Raw genomic sequence first — 18,932 nt, forward strand, 5'->3', positions numbered from 1 at the left:
TTCAGTAAAAGTTACGAGTTAACCAGATCCCATACCCAAATATATTTAAAACACTATGAATACATGTATATATATCCAAGTGACATTAACTTAACAAAACCAAAAAATTATTATGCCCATTATAGAATTTTAAGACTCGTCACTGGGAACAAAATAGGAGAACTAGGAGCTCTTTGCAAAAACTAGGAAAAAGTAGGAGACTTAAAAAAATACATGTACTAGGAAAAACTAGGAAAAACTAGGAACGCTGGAGAGATTTACCAAGAATTGTCGGTAAGTACTGGCCCAGAACTTGATATCAGTAATGGTTTCGAAACTTTTGACGAGATGAGTTATGGTTTGGATTGATTTATGTACATGCAGAGGCGTACCTTTTGAAACCTTAAACATTTATATCAGTAATTTTTTTATTTTTCATCATTAGGCAAGTAATTTGCCTTTCATAAGTTTGATGCAGTTGCTTTTTTGTTTACCAAGTCAGCAGCAGTTTGAAGAAAGGAAATTCTTATAATGTTTAAACATAAATTTTGTTTTTAAACTCATTCATGACTGTAAAATTTCCAAACAACGGTCAAATAAAAGTTGACTTTTTCTTTTCAAAATGTAAGGCCATTAATTTATTCAAAAAAAAAAATAGCATGCATTACATTATAAGTCATTCATCCAACTCAATACACAGCATGGACATAAGAACACAGCGGTATACAAAAGATAACAAGAGGCCCATGAGGGCCTGAATCGCTCTACTGCTATAAACACTGTGCAAGTTTGGAAAGAATAAAATGGAAACTGTTTACTTAATCGTTAAAACAAGGAGAATTTTCTCAAATTCAAGGGGAGATTATTGTGTATTTATTTCTCCAGTACTGCTCATATTCAATAAGGTTCAAGTCCTAATTGATATAAAGATACTGTGCAAATTTGGAAATAATTGGATGAAAACTTTGGAATTAATTGCGTAAACAAGCAGGATTTCAAAATTTTCTCATATTCAAGGGGAAGTCATTCTGGACTTATTGCTTTGATATTGCTCTTTTTAAACAAGGGCTGTTTGTAAAACATGCCAAGTGTAAAACATGCCCCATATGGGCTGTCAGTTGTAGTGGCAACATTGTGTGAATACGTTTTTTGTCACTGTGACCTTGAACTTTGACCTAGTGACCTGAAAATCAATAGGGGTCATCTGCCAGTTATGATCAATGTACCTATAGAGTTTCATGATCCTAGGCCTTATTATTCTTCAGTTATCATCCGGAAACCATTTTACTGTTTTGAGTCACTGTGACCTTGACCTTTGACCTGAACATTAATAGGGGCCATATGCCAGTCATGATCAATGTATCTATAATGTTTCATGATCCTAGGCGTAAGCATTCTTGAGTTATCATCCGGAAACCATTTTACTGTTTCTAGTCACTGTGACCTTTACCTTTGACCTAGTGACCTGAAAATCAATAGGGGTCACTGCCAGTCATGATCAATGTAACTACGAAGTTTCATGATCCTAGGCCTAAGCATTCTTGAGTTATCATCCGGAAACCATTTTACTATTTCGAGTCACTGTGACCTTGACCTTTGACCCAGTGACATGAAAATCAATAGGGTTCGAGTCCTCATTAATATGAAGACACTGAACAAGTTTGAATAGAATCAGATGAAAACTGTGGACTTTATGGGACAAACAAGAAAAAGTAACCATTTTACTATTTCGAGTTACTGTGACCTTGACCTTTGACCTAGTGACCTGAAAATCAATAGGGGTCATCAGCCAGTCATGATCAATGTACCTATGAAGTTTCATGATACTAGGCCTAAGCATTCTTGAGTTAACATCTGGAAACCATTTTACTATTTCGAGTCACTGTGACCTTGACCTTTGACCCAGTGACCTGAAAATCAATAGGATTTGAGTCCTCATTAATATAAAGACACTGAACAAGTTTGAAAATCGGATGAAAACTGTGGACTTTATCAGATAAACTAGAAAAAGTAAACATTTTATTATTTCGAGTCACTGTGACCTTGACCTTTGACCTAGTGACCTGAAAATCAATAGGGGTCATCAGCCAGTCATGATCAATGTACCAATGAAGTTTCAGGATCCTAGGCCTAAGCATTCTTGAGTTAACATCTGGAAACCATTTTACTATTTTGAGTCACTGTGACCTTGACCTTTGACCCAGTGACCAGAAAATCAATAGGGTTCAAGTCCTCATTAATTTAAAAACACTGAACAAGTTTGAAAAGAATCGGATGAAAAGTGTGGACTAAATGGGATAAACAGGAAAAAGTAACCATTTTACTATTTCAAGTCACTGTGACCTTGACCTTTGACCTAGTGACCTGAAAATGAAAAGGGGTCATCAGCCAGTCATGATCAATGTACCTATGAAGTTTCATGATCCTAGGCCTCAGCATTCTTGAGTTATCATCCGGAAACCATTTTACTGTTTCGAGTCACTGTGACCTTTACCTTTGACCTAGTGACCTGAAAATCAATAGGGGTCATCTGCCAGTCATGATCAATGTAACTATGAAGTTTCATGATCCTAGGCCTAAGCATTCTTGAGTTATCATCCGGAAACCATTTTACTATTTCGAGTCACTGTGACCTTGACCTTTGACCCAGTGACATGAAAATCAATAGGGTTCGAGTCCTCATTAATATGAAGACACTGAACAAGTTTGAATAGAATCGGATGAAAACTGTGGACTTTATGGGACAAACAAGAAAAAGTAACCATTTTACTATTTCGAGTTACTGTGACCTTGACCTTTGACCTAGTGACCTGAAAATCAATAGGGGTCATCAGCCAGTCATGATCAATGTACCTATGAAGTTTCATGATACTAGGCCTAAGCATTCTTGAGTTAACATCTGGAAACCATTTTACTATTTCGAGTCACTGTGACCTTGACCTTTGACCCAGTGACCTGAAAATCAATAGGATTTGAGTCCTCATTAATATAAAGACACTTAACAAGTTTGAAAATCGGATGAAAACTGTGGACTTTATCAGATAAACTAGAAAAAGTAAACATTTTATTATTTCGAGTCACTGTGACCTTGACCTTTGACCTAGTGACCTGAAAATCAATAGGGGTCATCAGCCAGTCATGATCAATGTACCAATGAAGTTTCATGATCCTAGGCCTAAGCATTCTTGAGTTAACATCTGGAAACCATTTTACTATTTTGAGTCACTGTGACCTTGACCTTTGACCCAGTGACCAGAAAATCAATAGGGTTCAAGTCCTCATTAATTTAAAGACACTGTGACTGAACAAGTTTGAAAAGAATCGGATGAAAAGTGTGGACTAAATGGGATAAACAGGAAAAAGTAACCATTTTACTATTTCAAGTCACTGTGACCTTGACCTTTGACCTAGTGACCTGAAAATGAAAAGGGGTCATCAGCCAGTCATGATCAATGTACCTATGAAGTTTCATGATCCTAGGCCTCAGCATTCTTGAGTTATCATCCGGAAACCATTTTACTGTTTCGAGTCACTGTGACCTTTACCTTTGACCTAGTGACCTGAAAATCAATAGGGGTCATCTGCCAGTCATGATCAATGTAACTATGAAGTTTCATGATCCTAGGCCTAAGCATTCTTGAGTTATCATCCGGAAACCATTTTACTATTTCGAGTCACTGTGACCTTGACCTTTGACCCAGTGACATGAAAATCAATAGGGTTCGAGTCCTCATTAATATGAAGACACTGAACAAGTTTGAATAGAATCGGATGAAAACTGTGGACTCTATCGGACAAACAAGAAAAAGTAACCATTTTACTATTTCGAGTCACTGTGACCTTGACCTTTGACCTAGTGACCTAAAAATCAATAGGGGTCATCAGCCAGTCATGATCAATGTACCTATGAAGTTTCATGATACTAGGCCTAAGCATTCTTGAGTTAACATCTGGAAACCATTTTACTATTTCGAGTCACTGTGACCTTGACCTTTGACCCAGTGACCTGAAAATCAATAGGATTTGAGTCCTCATTAATATAAAGACACTGAACAAGTTTGAAAATCGGATGAAAACTGTGGACTTTATCGGATAAACTAGAAAAAGTAAACATTTTACTATTTCGAGTCACTGTGACCTTGACCTTTGACCCAGTGACCTGAAAATCAATAGGATTTGAGTCCTCATTAATATAAAGACACTGAACAAGTTTGAAAATCGGATGAAAACTGTGGACTTTATCAGATAAACTAGAAAAAGTAAACATTTTATTATTTCGAGTCACTGTGACCTTGACCTTTGACCTAGTGACCTGAAAATCAATAGGGGTCATCAGCCAGTCATGATCAATGTACCAATGAAGTTTCATGATCCTAGGCCTAGGCATTCTTGAGTTAACATCTGGAAACCATTTTACTATTTTGAGTCACTGTGACCTTGACCTTTGACCCAGTGACCTGAAAATCAAAAGGGTTCAAGTCCTCATTAATTTAAAGACACTGAACAAGTTTGAAAAGAATCGGATGAAAACTGTGGACTAAATCGGATAAACAGGAAAAAGTAACCATTTTACTATTTCAAGTCACTGTGACCTTGACCTTTGACCTAGTGACCTGAAAATGAAAAGGGGTCATCAGCCAGTCATGATCAATGTACCTATGAAGTTTCACAATCCTAGGCCTCAGCATTCTTGAGTTATCATCCGGAAACCATTTTACTGTTTTGAGTCACTGTGACCTTTACCTTTGACCTAGTGACCTGAAAATCAATAGGGGTCATCTGCCAGCCGTGATCAATGTAACTGTGAAGTTTCATGATCCTAGGCCTAAGCATTCTGTACTAACGTTAAGGGACTTATTACATAATCGGTATAACACTTTGCTTGATACCATAGATTCTAATGTTAATTCTGCGGTAGATCTGATTACAGCTATATATCAGGATGCCGGTAAATGTATGCTGGTTAATTTTCGGTATTTTTCATCACAACCACCTTGGTGGGATGACCAGTGCGACTATTTAAAGTCGGTTAAATATATCGCCCTTCGTAAATTTCGTAGCTCCAATTTAGAGTCAGATCTCAGATTGTTTAAAGATAAACGAAATAATTTTAAGAATCACTGTAGGTCAAAAGTATACGAATATCAAAGGTTAAACCGCCAAAAACTAGTTAATTGTAGTAATAATCATACAATGTTTTGGAAACTTTTAAAGAAAAGTAAACCAGCCAAACCAATTGATTCTAGTATCTCAAAAATAGAATGGTTACAATATTTCAGTGGCCTTTTATTCGATGAAAACTCTATTGTTATTGATTCCACTGTTGGAAATGACCATGCTTATTCTGATGATACGGCGTATTCACTTAATGATCCTTTCACTTTGCAAGAAATAGAATGGTCAATATCCAAATTAATAAATGGTAAAAGTTGTGGTCTGGACGGAATTCCATCTGAATTTGACAAGTGTTCAAAAACGGATATTTCTCCAATAATGTTGTTGTTGTTTAATAAAATATTAGACACTGGTAACTTTCCCGAGTCGTGGGGTCAAAGTATCATTACACCGATTCATAAGTCAGGTCCAAGTAATAACCCTGGTAACTATCGTGGTATATCTATTACGAATATTCTATATAAAATATTCTCTGGAATAATTAATAAGAGATTGTATGACTGGGCAGAAGAAAATAATAAGATTGATGAATCTCAAGCAGGTTTCCGTTTAGGATATTCGGCAGTTGATAATGTCTTTTGTTTACAGGCTATGATCCAAAAATATCTTTCAAAACGGGGTGGTCGATTCTATTGTTTGTACGTTGACTTCCGTAAAGCCTTTGATAAAGTTAACCATGTCAAACTATTTTCATCGTTAGAGAAGAAAGGAGTTTTTGGAAAGTTCCTCAGAGTTCTTAAATCTATGTATTCATGCTTGACTTCTCGTGTAAAAGTCTCAAAAGATGTTACAGATGCGTTTCCCTGTAATATTGGAACCAGGCAGGGAGACAAATCGAGTTCGACTATTTTTGCACTATTTATAGATGAGTTATCGTCACTTTTAAGGATTAAATGTGAAACTGGTATTTTCATAACTAATGATATCCCAGATATTTTATGTCTAATGTTTGCAGACGATGTCGCCAACTGTGCCGAGACCGCCATTAAGTTACAACAACAAATTAACATTGTTGATCAGTTTTGTACTGATACTGGTATGGAAATTAATCTGGATAAGACCGAAATCACTGTATTTCGCAATGGTGGTCCCCTCCGGAGATATGAATCTTGGTTCTTCCGCGGACAACAACTTAACGTTACTCCTGTATACAAGTACATGGGGTTATTGTTGACTCCAAAGTTAAGCTGGAGCTCAGCCCATGATAAACTAGCTTCCCAAGCGCAAAAGGCAATATTTGCTATACGAAATTATCAGAAACCATTTGGTTTTTTTCCTGCAAAGGATTTATTTAAAATATTTGACACTATGGTAAAGCCAATATTATGTTACGGTTCCCAGATATGGGGTAACGAGTACAGCCCTGCTATTGAATTTGTCCATAATATGTTTTGTAAAAAAATATTACATGTTCGTAAAACTACCAATACTTGCATGGTTTTGGGGGAATGTGGAAGACTCCCATTATGTATTACTTATTTTACCAATTGTATCAGGTACTGGTGTAAACTATTGACTATGACATCTGATAGATACCCTAGGCAATGTTATATTATGCTTAAATCAATAGATGATGCTGGAAGAATTTGTTGGGCGACCAAAGTAAAATCTATACTTTTCACATACGGTTTTGGATATGTGTGGATATCACAAGAAATTGGTGATTGTGATATGTTTATCAATGTTTTTAGAAATAGATTGATTGACTGTTTTACTCAAAACTGGCATGACACCGTGAGTAACTCAAGTCGTTGTCACCATTATAATCATTTTAAAACCCTACTTAATATTGAGCGATATTTGATAATAGAAATGCCAGCCAAACACAAAATAGCCTATGCTAAATTTAGATGTTCAAACCATAAACTACAAGTTGAAACTGGCAGACATCTGAATATTACTTTCCAGAATCGCGTGTGTAATGTTTGTTCACAAATTAATATTAATATGACATTTGTGGATTGTGAATATCATGCATTTTTCCATTGCACTAAATATACAAGTATTAGAAATCAGTTTCTGTTCAACTGGTATAACTCTGGTACTGACCTGAATAACTTCTATGACTTATTGTCAACGAATGATTTTGAAACTATTAGAAAATTAGCAGTGTATATTTTCTATCTTATGAATTCTATAAAAGACTAGATACATGTATCAACATTTACTTCAATACAATAATAGTGTGACACAATTCTGCAGTCTCTGTATATTACATGATATGTATGTAAAAAATACGCAGTGTATGTTTTCTATCTTATGAATTCTAGAAAAGACTAGATACATGTATCAACATGTACATCTGTACAATATTGCAATGACACAACGTGATCATTTCTGTATATTACATGGTATGTTTGTGGTAAATTTGCAATGTATATTCTCTATCTTGTAAATTCTAGAAAAGACAAGATACATGTATTAACATGTACATCTGTACAATATTGCAATGACACAACGTGATCATTTCTGTATATTACATGGTATGTTTGTGGAAAATTTGCAATGTATGTTCTCTATCTTGTAATTTCTAGAAAATACTAGATATACATACATGTATTAACTTTTGCATCTGAACAATATTGCTGTGGCATAGCTTTGCAATTTCTTTATGTTACATGGTGTGTATGTATAAAATCTGTGGTGTATTTTTTCTGTCTTACGAGTTCTGTAAAAGATTAGAGACTTATTGTCTGTATACTATCACTATGACGTAACTTTGTAATTTCTATATATTACAGGATATGTATGTAGAAAATCTGCAGTGTATGTTTTCGTTCCTATGAATTCTGGAAAAGGGACTAGATACATGTGCTAACATTTACATCTGAATAATACCACTAACACACAACTAACTGTACATTGCATGATATGTATTTTGGGCCGGAGGCCTCTGTTTCTTTAATAAAATGTTGACTTGACTTGACTTGACTTGATCCTAGGCCTAAGCATTCTTGAGTTATCATCTGGAAACCATTTTACTATTTCGAGTCACTGTAAACTTGACCTTTGACCCAGTGACATGAAAATAAATAGGGTTCGAGTCCTCATTAATATGAAGACACTGAACAAGTTTGAATAGAATCGGATGAAAACTGTGGACTTTATGGGACAAACAAGAAAAAGTAACCATTTTACTATTTCGAGTTACTGTGACCTTGACCTTTGACCTAGTGACCTGAAAATCAATAGGGGTCATCAGCCAGTCATGATCAATGTACCTATGAAGTTTCATGATACTAGGCCTAAGCATTCTTGAGTTAACATCTGGAAACCATTTTACTATTTCGAGTCACTGTGACCTTGACCTTTGACCCAGTGACCTGAAAATCAATAGGATTTGAGTCCTCATTAATATAAAGACACTGAACAAGTTTGAAAATCGGATGAAAACTGTGGACTTTATCAGATAAACTAGAAAAAGTAAACATTTTATTATTTCGAGTCACTGTGACCTTGACCTTTGACCTAGTGACCTGAAAATCAATAGGGGTCATCAGCCAGTCATGATCAATGTACCAATGAAGTTTCAGGATCCTAGGCCTAAGCATTCTTGAGTTAACATCTGGAAACCATTTTACTATTTTTAGTCACTGTGACCTTGACCTTTGACCCAGTGACCAGAAAATCAATAGGGTTCAAGTCCTCATTAATTTAAAGACACTGAACAAGTTTGAAAAGAATCGGATGAAAAGTGTGGACTAAATGGGATAAACAGGAAAAAGTAACCATTTTACTATTTCAAGTAACTGTGACCTTGACCTTTGACCTAGTGACCTGAAAATGGAAAGGGGTCATCAGCCAGTCATGATCAATGTACCTATGAAGTTTCATGATCCTAGGCCTCAGCATTCTTGAGTAATCATCCGGAAACCATTTTACTGTTTCGAGTCACTGTGACCTTTACCTTTGACCTAGTGACCTGAAAATCAATAGGGGTCATCTGCCAGTCATGATCAATGTAACTATAAAGTTTCATGATCCTAGGCCTAAGCATTCTTGAGTTATCATCCGGAAACCATTTTACTATTTCGAGTCACTGTGACCTTGACCTTTGACCCAGTGACATGAAAATCAATAGGGTTCGAGTCCTCATTAATATGAAGACACTGAACAAGTTTGAATAGAATCGGATGAAAACTGTGGACTCTATCGGACAAACAAGAAAAAGTAACCATTTTACTATTTCGAGTCACTGTGACCTTGACCTTTGACCTAGTGACCTGAAAATCAATAGGGGTCATCAGCCAGTCATGATCAATGTACCTATGAAGTTTCATGATACTAGGCCTAAGCATTCTTGAGTTAACATCTGGAAACCATTTTACTATTTCGAGTCACTGTGACCTTGACCTTTGACCCAGTGACCTGAAAATCAATAGGATTTGAGTCCTCATTAATATAAAGACACTGAACAAGTTTGAAAATCGGATGAAAACTGTGGACTTTATCGGATAAACTAGAAAAAGTAAACATTTTACTATTTCGAGTCACTGTGACCTTGACCTTTGACCCAGTGACCTGAAAATCAATAGGATTTGAGTCCTCATAAATATAAAGACACTGAACAAGTTTGAAAATCGGATGAAAACTGTGGACTTTATCAGATAAACTAGAAAAAGTAAACATTTTATTATTTCGAGTCACTGTGACCTTGACCTTTGACCTAGTGACCTGAAAATCAATAGGGGTCATCAGCCAGTCATGATCAATGTACCAATGAAGTTTCATGATCCTAGGCCTAGGCATTCGAGTTAACATCTGGAAACCATTTTACTATTTTGAGTCACTGTGACCTTGACCTTTGACCCAGTGACCTGAAAATCAATAGGGTTCAAGTCCTCATTAATTTAAAGACACTGAACAAGTTTGAAAAGAATCAGATGAAAACTGTGGACTAAATCGGATAAACAGGAAAAAGTAACCATTTTACTATTTCAAGTCACTGTGACCTTGACCTTTGACCTAGTGACCTGAAAATGAAAAGGGGTCATCAGCCAGTCATGATCAATGTACCTATGAAGTTTCACAATCCTAGGCCTCAGCATTCTTGAGTTATCATCCGGAAACCATTTTAATGTTTCGAGTCACTGTGACCTTTACCTTTGACCTAGTGACCTGAAAATCAATAGGGGTCATCTGCCAGCCGTGATCAATGTAACTGTGAAGTTTCATGATCCTAGGCCTAAGCATTCTTGAGTTATCATCTGGAAACCATTTTACTATTTCGAGTCACTGTGAACTTGACCTTTGACGCAGTGACATGAAAATCAATAGGGTTCTAGTCCTCATTAATATGAAGACACTGAACAAGTTTGAATAGAATCAGATGAAAACTGTGGACTTTATCGGACAAACAAGAAAAAGTAACCATTTTACTATTTCGAGTCACTGTGACCTTGACCTTTGACCTAGTGACCTGAAAATCAGTAGGGGTCATCAGCCAGTCATGATCAATGTACCAATGAAGTTTCATGATCCTAGGCCTAAGCATTCTTGAGTTAACATCTGGAAACCATTTTACTATTTTGAGTCACTGTGACCTTGACCTTTGACCCAGTGACCAGAAAATCAATAGGGTTCAAGTCCTCATTAATTTAAAGACACTGAACAAGTTTGAAAAGAATCGGATGAAAAGTGTGGACTAAATTGGATAAACAGGAAAAAGTAACCATTTTACTATTTCAAGTCACTGTGACCTTGACCTTTGACCTAGTGACCTGAAAATGAAAAGGGGTCATCAGCCAGTCATGATCAATGTACCTATGAAGTTTCATGATCCTAGGCCTCAGCATTCTTGAGTTATCATCCGGAAACCATTTTACTGTTTCGAGTCACTGTGACCTTTACCTTTGACTTAGTGACCTGAAAATCAATAGGGGTCATCTGCCAGTCATGATCAATGTAACTATGAAGTTTCATGATCCTAGGCCTAAGCATTCTTGAGTTATCATCCGGAAACCATTTTACTATTTCGAGTCACTGTGACCTTGACCTTTGACCCAGTGACATGAAAATCAATAGGGTTCCAGTCCTCATTAATATGAAGACACTGAACAAGTTTGAATAGAATCGGATGAAAAGTGTGGACTTTATGGGACAAACAAGAAAAAGTAACCATTTTACTATTTCGAGTTACTGTGACCTTGACCTTTGACCTAGTGACCTGAAAATCAATAGGGGTCATCAAACAGTCATGATCAATGTACCAATGAAGTTTCATGATCCTAGGCCTAAGCATTCTTGAGTTAACATCTGGAAACCATTTTACTATTTTGAGTCACTGTGACCTTGACCTTTGACCCAGTGACCAGAAAATCAATAGGGTTCAAGTCCTCATTAATTTAAAGACACTGAACAAGTTTGAAAAGAATCGGATGAAAACTGTGGACTTAATCGGATAAACAAGAAAAAGTAACCATTTTGCTATTTCGAGTCACTGTGACCTTGACCTTTGACCTAGTGACCTGAAAATGAAAAGGGGTCATCAGCCATTCATGATCAATGTACCTATGAAGTTTCATGATCCTAGGCCTCAGCATTCTTGAGATATCATCCGGAAACCATTTTACTATTTCGAGTCACTATGACCTTTACCTTTGACCCAGTAACCTAAAAATCAATAGGGTTCGAGTCCTCAATAATATAAAGACACTGAACAAGTTTGAAAAGAATCGGATGAAAACTGTGGACTTTATCAGATAAACAAGAAAAGTCTAATGCATGCACACACACACACACACAGACAGACAGACGGACACCATGCCATCCTAAAAGCTCTTCTGCCTTTGGCAGTAGAGCTAAAAATGAGCCACCTGTGTGTAAAGTGTTGTCCCAGATATGCCTGTGCAGTCCCCAATGGCTATCAGCGATGACACTTTACAATTTATGGATATCTATGGTCAAAGGAAGTCTCTTCTTAATGAAAATCCAGTGTAGGCTGAAATTGTTGTCCCTGATTTGCCTGTGTGGAATGAGCAGAGTAATCTGGGTTGACACTTTACACACGTGGTTTAAGACCATCTTCCCAAATGAGCCTGAAATAAATGCTTGGTATGACATAGATTACCTCTGAAGAAATGGCAGTGCTCCTTCCTGGCGGACAATCATCTGGAAAATTCTGTACCAGAGTTCTGGGGGCAAACTGGGGACAATGGCTGGTGAGTTAGCTACAAGAGAGAGGTACTCTTACTGTACAAGCTACAAGATAGTGGTACTCTTACAGTACAATCTACAAGTGAGTGGTGCTCTTACAGTACAAGCTACAAGAGAGTGGTACTCTTACAGTACAATCTACAAGAGAGTGGTACTCTTACAGTACAAGCTACAAGAGAGTGGTACTCTTACAGTACAAGCTACAAGAGAGTGGAACTCTTACAGTACAATCTACAAGTGAGTGGAACTCTTCCAGTACAAGCTACAAGAGAGTGTTGCTCTTACAGTACAATTTACAAGAGAGTGGTACTCTTACAGTACAATCTACAAGAGAGTGGTACCCTTACAGTACAAGCTACAAGAGAGTGGAACTCTCACAGTACAATCTACAAGAGAGTGGTACTCTTACAGTACAAGCTACAAGAGAGAGGTACTCTTACAAGTTACAAAACAAGCTACAAGAGAGTGGTACTCTTACAGTACAAGCTACAAGAGAGTGGTACTCTTACCGTACAAGCTACAAGAGAGTGGTACTCTTTCAGTACAAGCTACAGGAAAGTGGTACTCTTACAGTACAAGCTACGAAAGAGTGGTACTCTTACAGTACAAGCTACAAGAGAGTGGTACTCTTACAAAACAAGCTACAAGAGAGTGGTACTCTTACAGTACAAGCTATAAGAGAGAGGTACTCTTACAGTACAAGCTACAAGAGAGTGGAACTCTTACAGTACAAGCTACAAGAGAGTGGTACTCTTACAGTACAAGCTACAAGAGAGTGGTACTCTTACAAAAAGCTACAAGAGAGTGGTACTCTTACAGTACAAGCTACAAGCGAGTGGTACTCTTACAGTACAAGCTACAAGAGAGTGGTACTCTTACAAAACAAGCTACAAGAGAGTGGAACTCTTACAGTACAAGCTACAAGAGAGTGGAACTCTTACAGTACAAGCTACAAGAGAGTGGAACTCTTACAGTACAAGCTATAAGAGAGTGGTACTCTTACAGTACAATCTCTTATCTAATGCTTATCAGGAACACGCCTTTAAAACATGCACCAGAACTGCAGTAGAAAGTAAATTGCACCAGAACTGCAGTAGAAAGTTAATTATCATAGGTAAGAACTGCACTAGAAGATTTAAAATATATGTGTAAATCAAAACATGACATAAATTCCAGCTTGACTGTCTATTCTTATGTTGCTATTACACAATTAAACATATATTAACTTCTAACAGCTGCATTAACTAATCAAACCTAAACTTAAAATAAGCAAAATATGAATTTGATTATTATGCTGCCAATTTTTTGGTCAAAATTCGGCCACATTTTCAACCTCAAAATGTTTTTTCCCCAAATGAATGCCATAAATTCCCATAAAAAAATAATAATAACAATAAATTGAAACATTGATTTCAATTGAATTCCCTATTCAGCTCTATAAGCTAAACCAGAGTTAATATCATAATAATGAATATAAACACTTTTTATCTCTATTTCAACGTATTTATTAGAAAACAAAAAAAACACCATTTTCCCAAATTAACAATCAAAACAACGCAATTTTAGTTAAAACTTGCAAGAAATACCTTGTGAAGTTCCTACTGTAGACAATACAGTGGAACTTTTCCTCTTTTTTGGCGAAGAATTTTTGATTTTCTGAGTGTTTGATTTCCTCTTCTTGTTTATTTGTTTAGCCGATTTACGTTCACGGTCAGAATCCGAGTCAAATCTGAAAAATTGTATATATCCACTCCAGTTTTTTTTACCTTGCTAATGTCGACAATCGGCACCCTAAAAATGGATAGAATAACTATTAAACCATTGATATGTGTTTTTTACAATAGCCTCAAGTCTATGGCTATTATAGAAGTACTTGTACATGGCTGTTCCCGATGGAAATTGGCGCAAGAGGCTTTCCCGCACAATCACTGTGGAGGATGCTAAGTGCCCTTGGAATCAGAGGAGGAGAGAGAAAGAGAGCTGTTGGGAGACTGGGTCAAGCAGCAGAGAGAGCGTCGAGTTGGCTATGGGTTAAGAGGGAGAAGAGCTGGCAGCTAACCACTGACTCGTAGTGCCTGATCAGCACTGTGGTTTCACCGCCCGGAATGTCCTGGGATTAAAGGATGAAACACTTGCTGATGGGCGGCTCCCAGCTGATGAATCAGTGGTTTCTTGCAGCACAGGCTGTATTCAACACATTACTATTTAAATGTAACAAAAAGAGTGTTTTTTCCCAAGAATCAACAAATAATGGAATGGCAATATTTAAAATTGCAGTTTTATTGTTTTATATTATTTTAATGTTTTGCTTATGTCCTGATGGAATTACATGGATATATAAGGATTTCATTTTAAAATCATTTTCAAAATATTTTTAAAGATTACTTTTGTGTAATTAAAATGAGATATTCAAATTTTAAATGAGTAGTTACTTACTATTAAGTCTACCTGCAAGTGAAGGAAGAGCTACTTGATGGTATCTATGGCAACTGCAGCTTATCACAAACTATACTTATACCCCACCACCGTTTTGTCATGTAAGATAAAGGGCACATAACTTAGAAATAAGTGGATAACTGTGAATGAAGTGTTCTGCGCATCATGTGCCATGCAGTGATACTTAATATGACTTATTTGGGGTCAAAATTTGGCATAACTCCACTGCTCAAAAAGTAAATAATTTCCCCCCCCCCTGTAATGACTAAAATCCACGCTCAATGCAAGCTTTATCTTGAAAACATAAGACATAAGACAAAATGTTACAAAATTTAACAAAGTTAAATATTTTTGGTATATATTCCTACAAAATTTAATGTTCATCAAACAAAGTTTGAGCATTTTAATAAGCAGCATTTGTCAAAAATTATTAGATTAATGTTTTTTAACTAAACAAAGGAGAATAAAAAGATGTATTGATTTTTATCAACAAAACTATAATTATTTCCCTTGTGCATTATATTTCCCAATCTGACGGGACCTGCCATATTTCCAACAAAGCTGAAAAAGCACACATCTACACTTCATGCTCATGGCGTATTTCAAGCTTTAGTTGAATTTCTTGAGAAAAATGAAAGCAGCTCGCTCCACAAACTTATTACATTTTATTCCATCTGACTAACAACAGACAGACTGACTGCAAAACAGTCCCTCTAAAACTTTGTTTCCAGAGGTATACAAATGAGTTGCACTCTGGGCAAATGGGGCTTAATGCATGTTCATAAAGTATTGTCCCAGATAAGTCTATGCAGTCTTCACATTCTAATAAGGGATGACATCTTCCACTTTTAAGATTTTTTTTGTTAAAATGAAGTACAGGGGTATCTTCTAAACAAAAATCCATTGAAGGCGGAAAGTGTCATCCCTGATAAGTCTATGCAGACTTTGCACTTGAATTAATCCGAGTTTTCGCCTAACTCGGCTCAAATATCTAATGAATACTGTGTTACCCTGGAGAGTAGTCGGAATCCTCCTCGTCTGAGGGCCATTCCTCACCATCTCGGGCGTGGAATGAGAACAAGATCTGTCGTGACGGGTCCTTTGGCACACCAAGAATTCCTCTTGGATGTTTTGGCATGTCCTGTAAGTGCACAGCATCTGTTACTATACTTAACATTACAGTCCTTGGAAAAAAAACTGACCAAAGCTTTAGACTATGATTTAAGTTAATAACAATACAAGGAACTCCTGGTATTTATTTACCACTTTTTGAGCGTATTACTCTAGTGAAACTGTACATTTTGATGACCTTTCTTAAACCAAAACCTATCAGAAATCTAACTTAATAATGCAACAAGGGCTGTGTTTGTGAAACGCAATGCCCCCTGCTGCGTTTTGGAGCTGCACAGCAGTTAATGAGATATACGTCCGGCTTCCGATGCTGCCCAAAGCAAATCTTGCATTTGCTTGTAAATGGTCTGATATGGTGGCAGGAAATTCACAGGGATTGTATTGGGACACAAAAAATAAAAACGAGCATTTGCATCTCATTAAATTTATGTTACCATACCACATTTAATGTTGAAATTTTGCCTTAATCGATAAGAAACACTAATTTATTATGGGTTAACTTTATCTTAAGCAGGGGTTTTTATCTGATTTTGGGGAAAGGGCCTGGCCTTTTTTTAGGGGAGAAAAAATCGCGCGAAATGCTGGATTTTGGGAGAAAAAATCACGCAAAACGCCAGATTTGGGGGAAAATAAGGAAAGTCTTAAATAATCAATTCAACATATTTTGCTGTTTTTAAAACAAATTCAAGGCAACAGATAATTTAATTATGCAATATGTTATATTTATTTTTCTACACTGGATCAGGTTAACTTATGTATTTAAAGTTTAAAAAAAAAAAAAAATGGGGGGAAAAAAATGAAGTCTTGGGGAAAATTTACCTGCTGAAGGGGGAAAAAAATCCGAGGGGAAAGGGACGATTTTCGGCGGGTCCCAAAGAAAGAAGAAAAGCCCTGTCTTAAGGAAATACTTTACAAAATATTCATTGATTTTGAGTATTTATGTGGCTTTAATAGGTAAAATGAGCAATATTAACTATTTTCCCGAATCAATAAACACAAACAAATTATAAATATATCCTTTATGCACGAATAAAAACAACTTACTTGATATGGTGTGCTCGCAGAATTATGGTATTAATCAAAGTTTCAAATATGTCAACGTTTCACGAAAATGTTTAAGTTTTTGCAATTGAAAATAAAGAGTATTTGAAATTTAAAATATGCTAATTTATACATCAACTATATCCAGAATCCTCTGCAAGATAGATGGAATCATCAATTCAAATCTTTGGCTTTCGGCTTGATTATGGTTTTTTATCAACCTTTTTGTTTTGAGCATTTATCCACAGACAAACAACAAATTGATGTCGATGGTAACAGCTATGGTGTTTGTTATGATGTATAAGGTTGATTGAATTTGATTTTATGACAAACTTGAGACTTAATTTTTTTACGTGGACTTTGGTTTATAAGGAAGAACTTTGAGCCATACTCATAAAAGTTTTAAACATTCAAAAAGAACTATTAAAACCCCATGTTTACTTTTAAATCTATTTATTTTGGCTTGATTGCACACTCAAGTTAGTTTCCTGCCACTAGAACCAGTAATTTGTGTCTCAGGGGGAGATCAAAAGAAAGTTCGCACAGTGGGGATGGATGTGATCACCTGGTCGCTAGGCAGACACAATATCGCCTACGCCATGAAGTTGCAATAATCCAACTCCCAGCTATGACCCTCCAGGTCGCCACGATCACTGGGAGTTGCAACTGGTAACAGCATTTTTCATGCCAAACTTTAATCGGTAAAATGAACAAGATAAACTATTTTCTGGCATAAATAACCAAACACAGATCGTAAATATATCCCTAATGCGCAAATAAAGACATATTACTTGATATGGTGTGATTGCAGAGTAATGATATTAATCCGAATTTCAAACAAATCAACAATTGAAGAAAATGTGTTTATTTTTTGCAATCGAAAGGGCCGAGTATTCCGCAATTGAAAATATGCCAGTTTATACATGAATTATTCCAAAATCCTTGGCAAGACAGGGCTTTTTTTCCTTCTTTGGGACCCGCCGAAAATCGGCCCTTCCCCTCAGATTTTTTTCCCCTCAGCAGGTAAATTTTCCCCTAGACATCATTTTTTTCCGCCCCCCAAAAAAAAAAATTTTTTTTTTTTTTTTAAACTTTAAATACATAAGTTAACCTGATCCAGTGTTGAAAATATAACATATTGCATAATTAAATTATCTGTTGCCTTGATTTTGTTTTAAAAACAGCAAAATATGTTGAATTGATTATTTAAGACTTTCCTTATTTTCCCCAAAATCCGGCGTTTCGCGTGATTTTTTCCCCCAAAATCCGGCATTTTGCGCGATTTTTTTCCCCTCAAAAAAGGCCAGGCCCTTTCCCCAAAATCAGATAAAAAACCCTGTCAAGATAGATCTTGTGTCTAATCAACCAATTGTGCTACACCTATTATCAACGGAACCTCTGTAACTTAGATCAAATCATTAATTCAATACTTCTGCCTTTGGTTTGATTGTGTCTTTATATCGACTTTTTCTTTTGAGGATTTCTTTACAAATAACAAGCAAATTGATGTTGATGGTAACAGGTATTGTGTTTGTACAATGTTTTAGGTTGATTGATATGATTTTATAGACAAACTTGAGACTTAACTTTTGAACATTGAATTTATCAAAAAGAACTCTGGGCTGTATGTATAAGCCCAAAGCATTCAAGAAGACTTACTTAATAAGGGAAATATCAATAATAAAACATTTTCTTGATTATAAAACTTAAAATACGAAATGTGAAATAGCACAGAATTCTGCCGATTAAAAAAGTAACCCAGATATTTTGAGTTTAACCTACTCCTATAAATATGAGGTAGATATACATCAGTAGATTACGTCTTATCAGAGCTCCAGATAAGGGTCGTATTTTCGTAATTACAAATTATTTTCAAGTCCGTTACCTATTTATTTTAAAATCTTGTCGTACCATTAAGAATTACAAAATCATGTTACGAATAATATTTTTAAATCGGTTTGTAACTATTTTTATTGAGTTCTTTTCGCGTATTAAAGATCTTTTCGGTGTTAATA

The 18,932-nt window shown here is 36.0% G+C and overlaps 1 protein-coding gene across 2 annotated transcripts in view; it reads right to left on the reverse strand.

The window, feature by feature from the left end:
* LOC127834068 (F-box/LRR-repeat protein 6-like) overlaps positions 1–18,932 on the reverse strand; it is a 45,395-nt gene that overhangs the window by 17,966 nt on the left and 8,497 nt on the right. For both annotated transcript variants that reach the window (XM_052359647.1, XM_052359648.1), the window contains exons 2-4: positions 15,756–15,886; positions 13,896–14,038; positions 12,224–12,323 (exon numbers count right to left, since the gene is read on the reverse strand). In XM_052359647.1, coding sequence (XP_052215607.1) covers positions 12,224–12,323; positions 13,896–14,038; positions 15,756–15,883 — 371 coding nt within the window. In that variant the 5' untranslated portion in view covers positions 15,884–15,886. The remainder of the gene's footprint in view (positions 1–12,223; positions 12,324–13,895; positions 14,039–15,755; positions 15,887–18,932) is intronic.

The sequence above is a fragment of the Dreissena polymorpha genome, chromosome 6, assembly GCF_020536995.1.
Source record: "Dreissena polymorpha isolate Duluth1 chromosome 6, UMN_Dpol_1.0, whole genome shotgun sequence".
In the NCBI taxonomy this organism is placed as follows: domain Eukaryota; kingdom Metazoa; phylum Mollusca; class Bivalvia; order Myida; family Dreissenidae; genus Dreissena; species Dreissena polymorpha.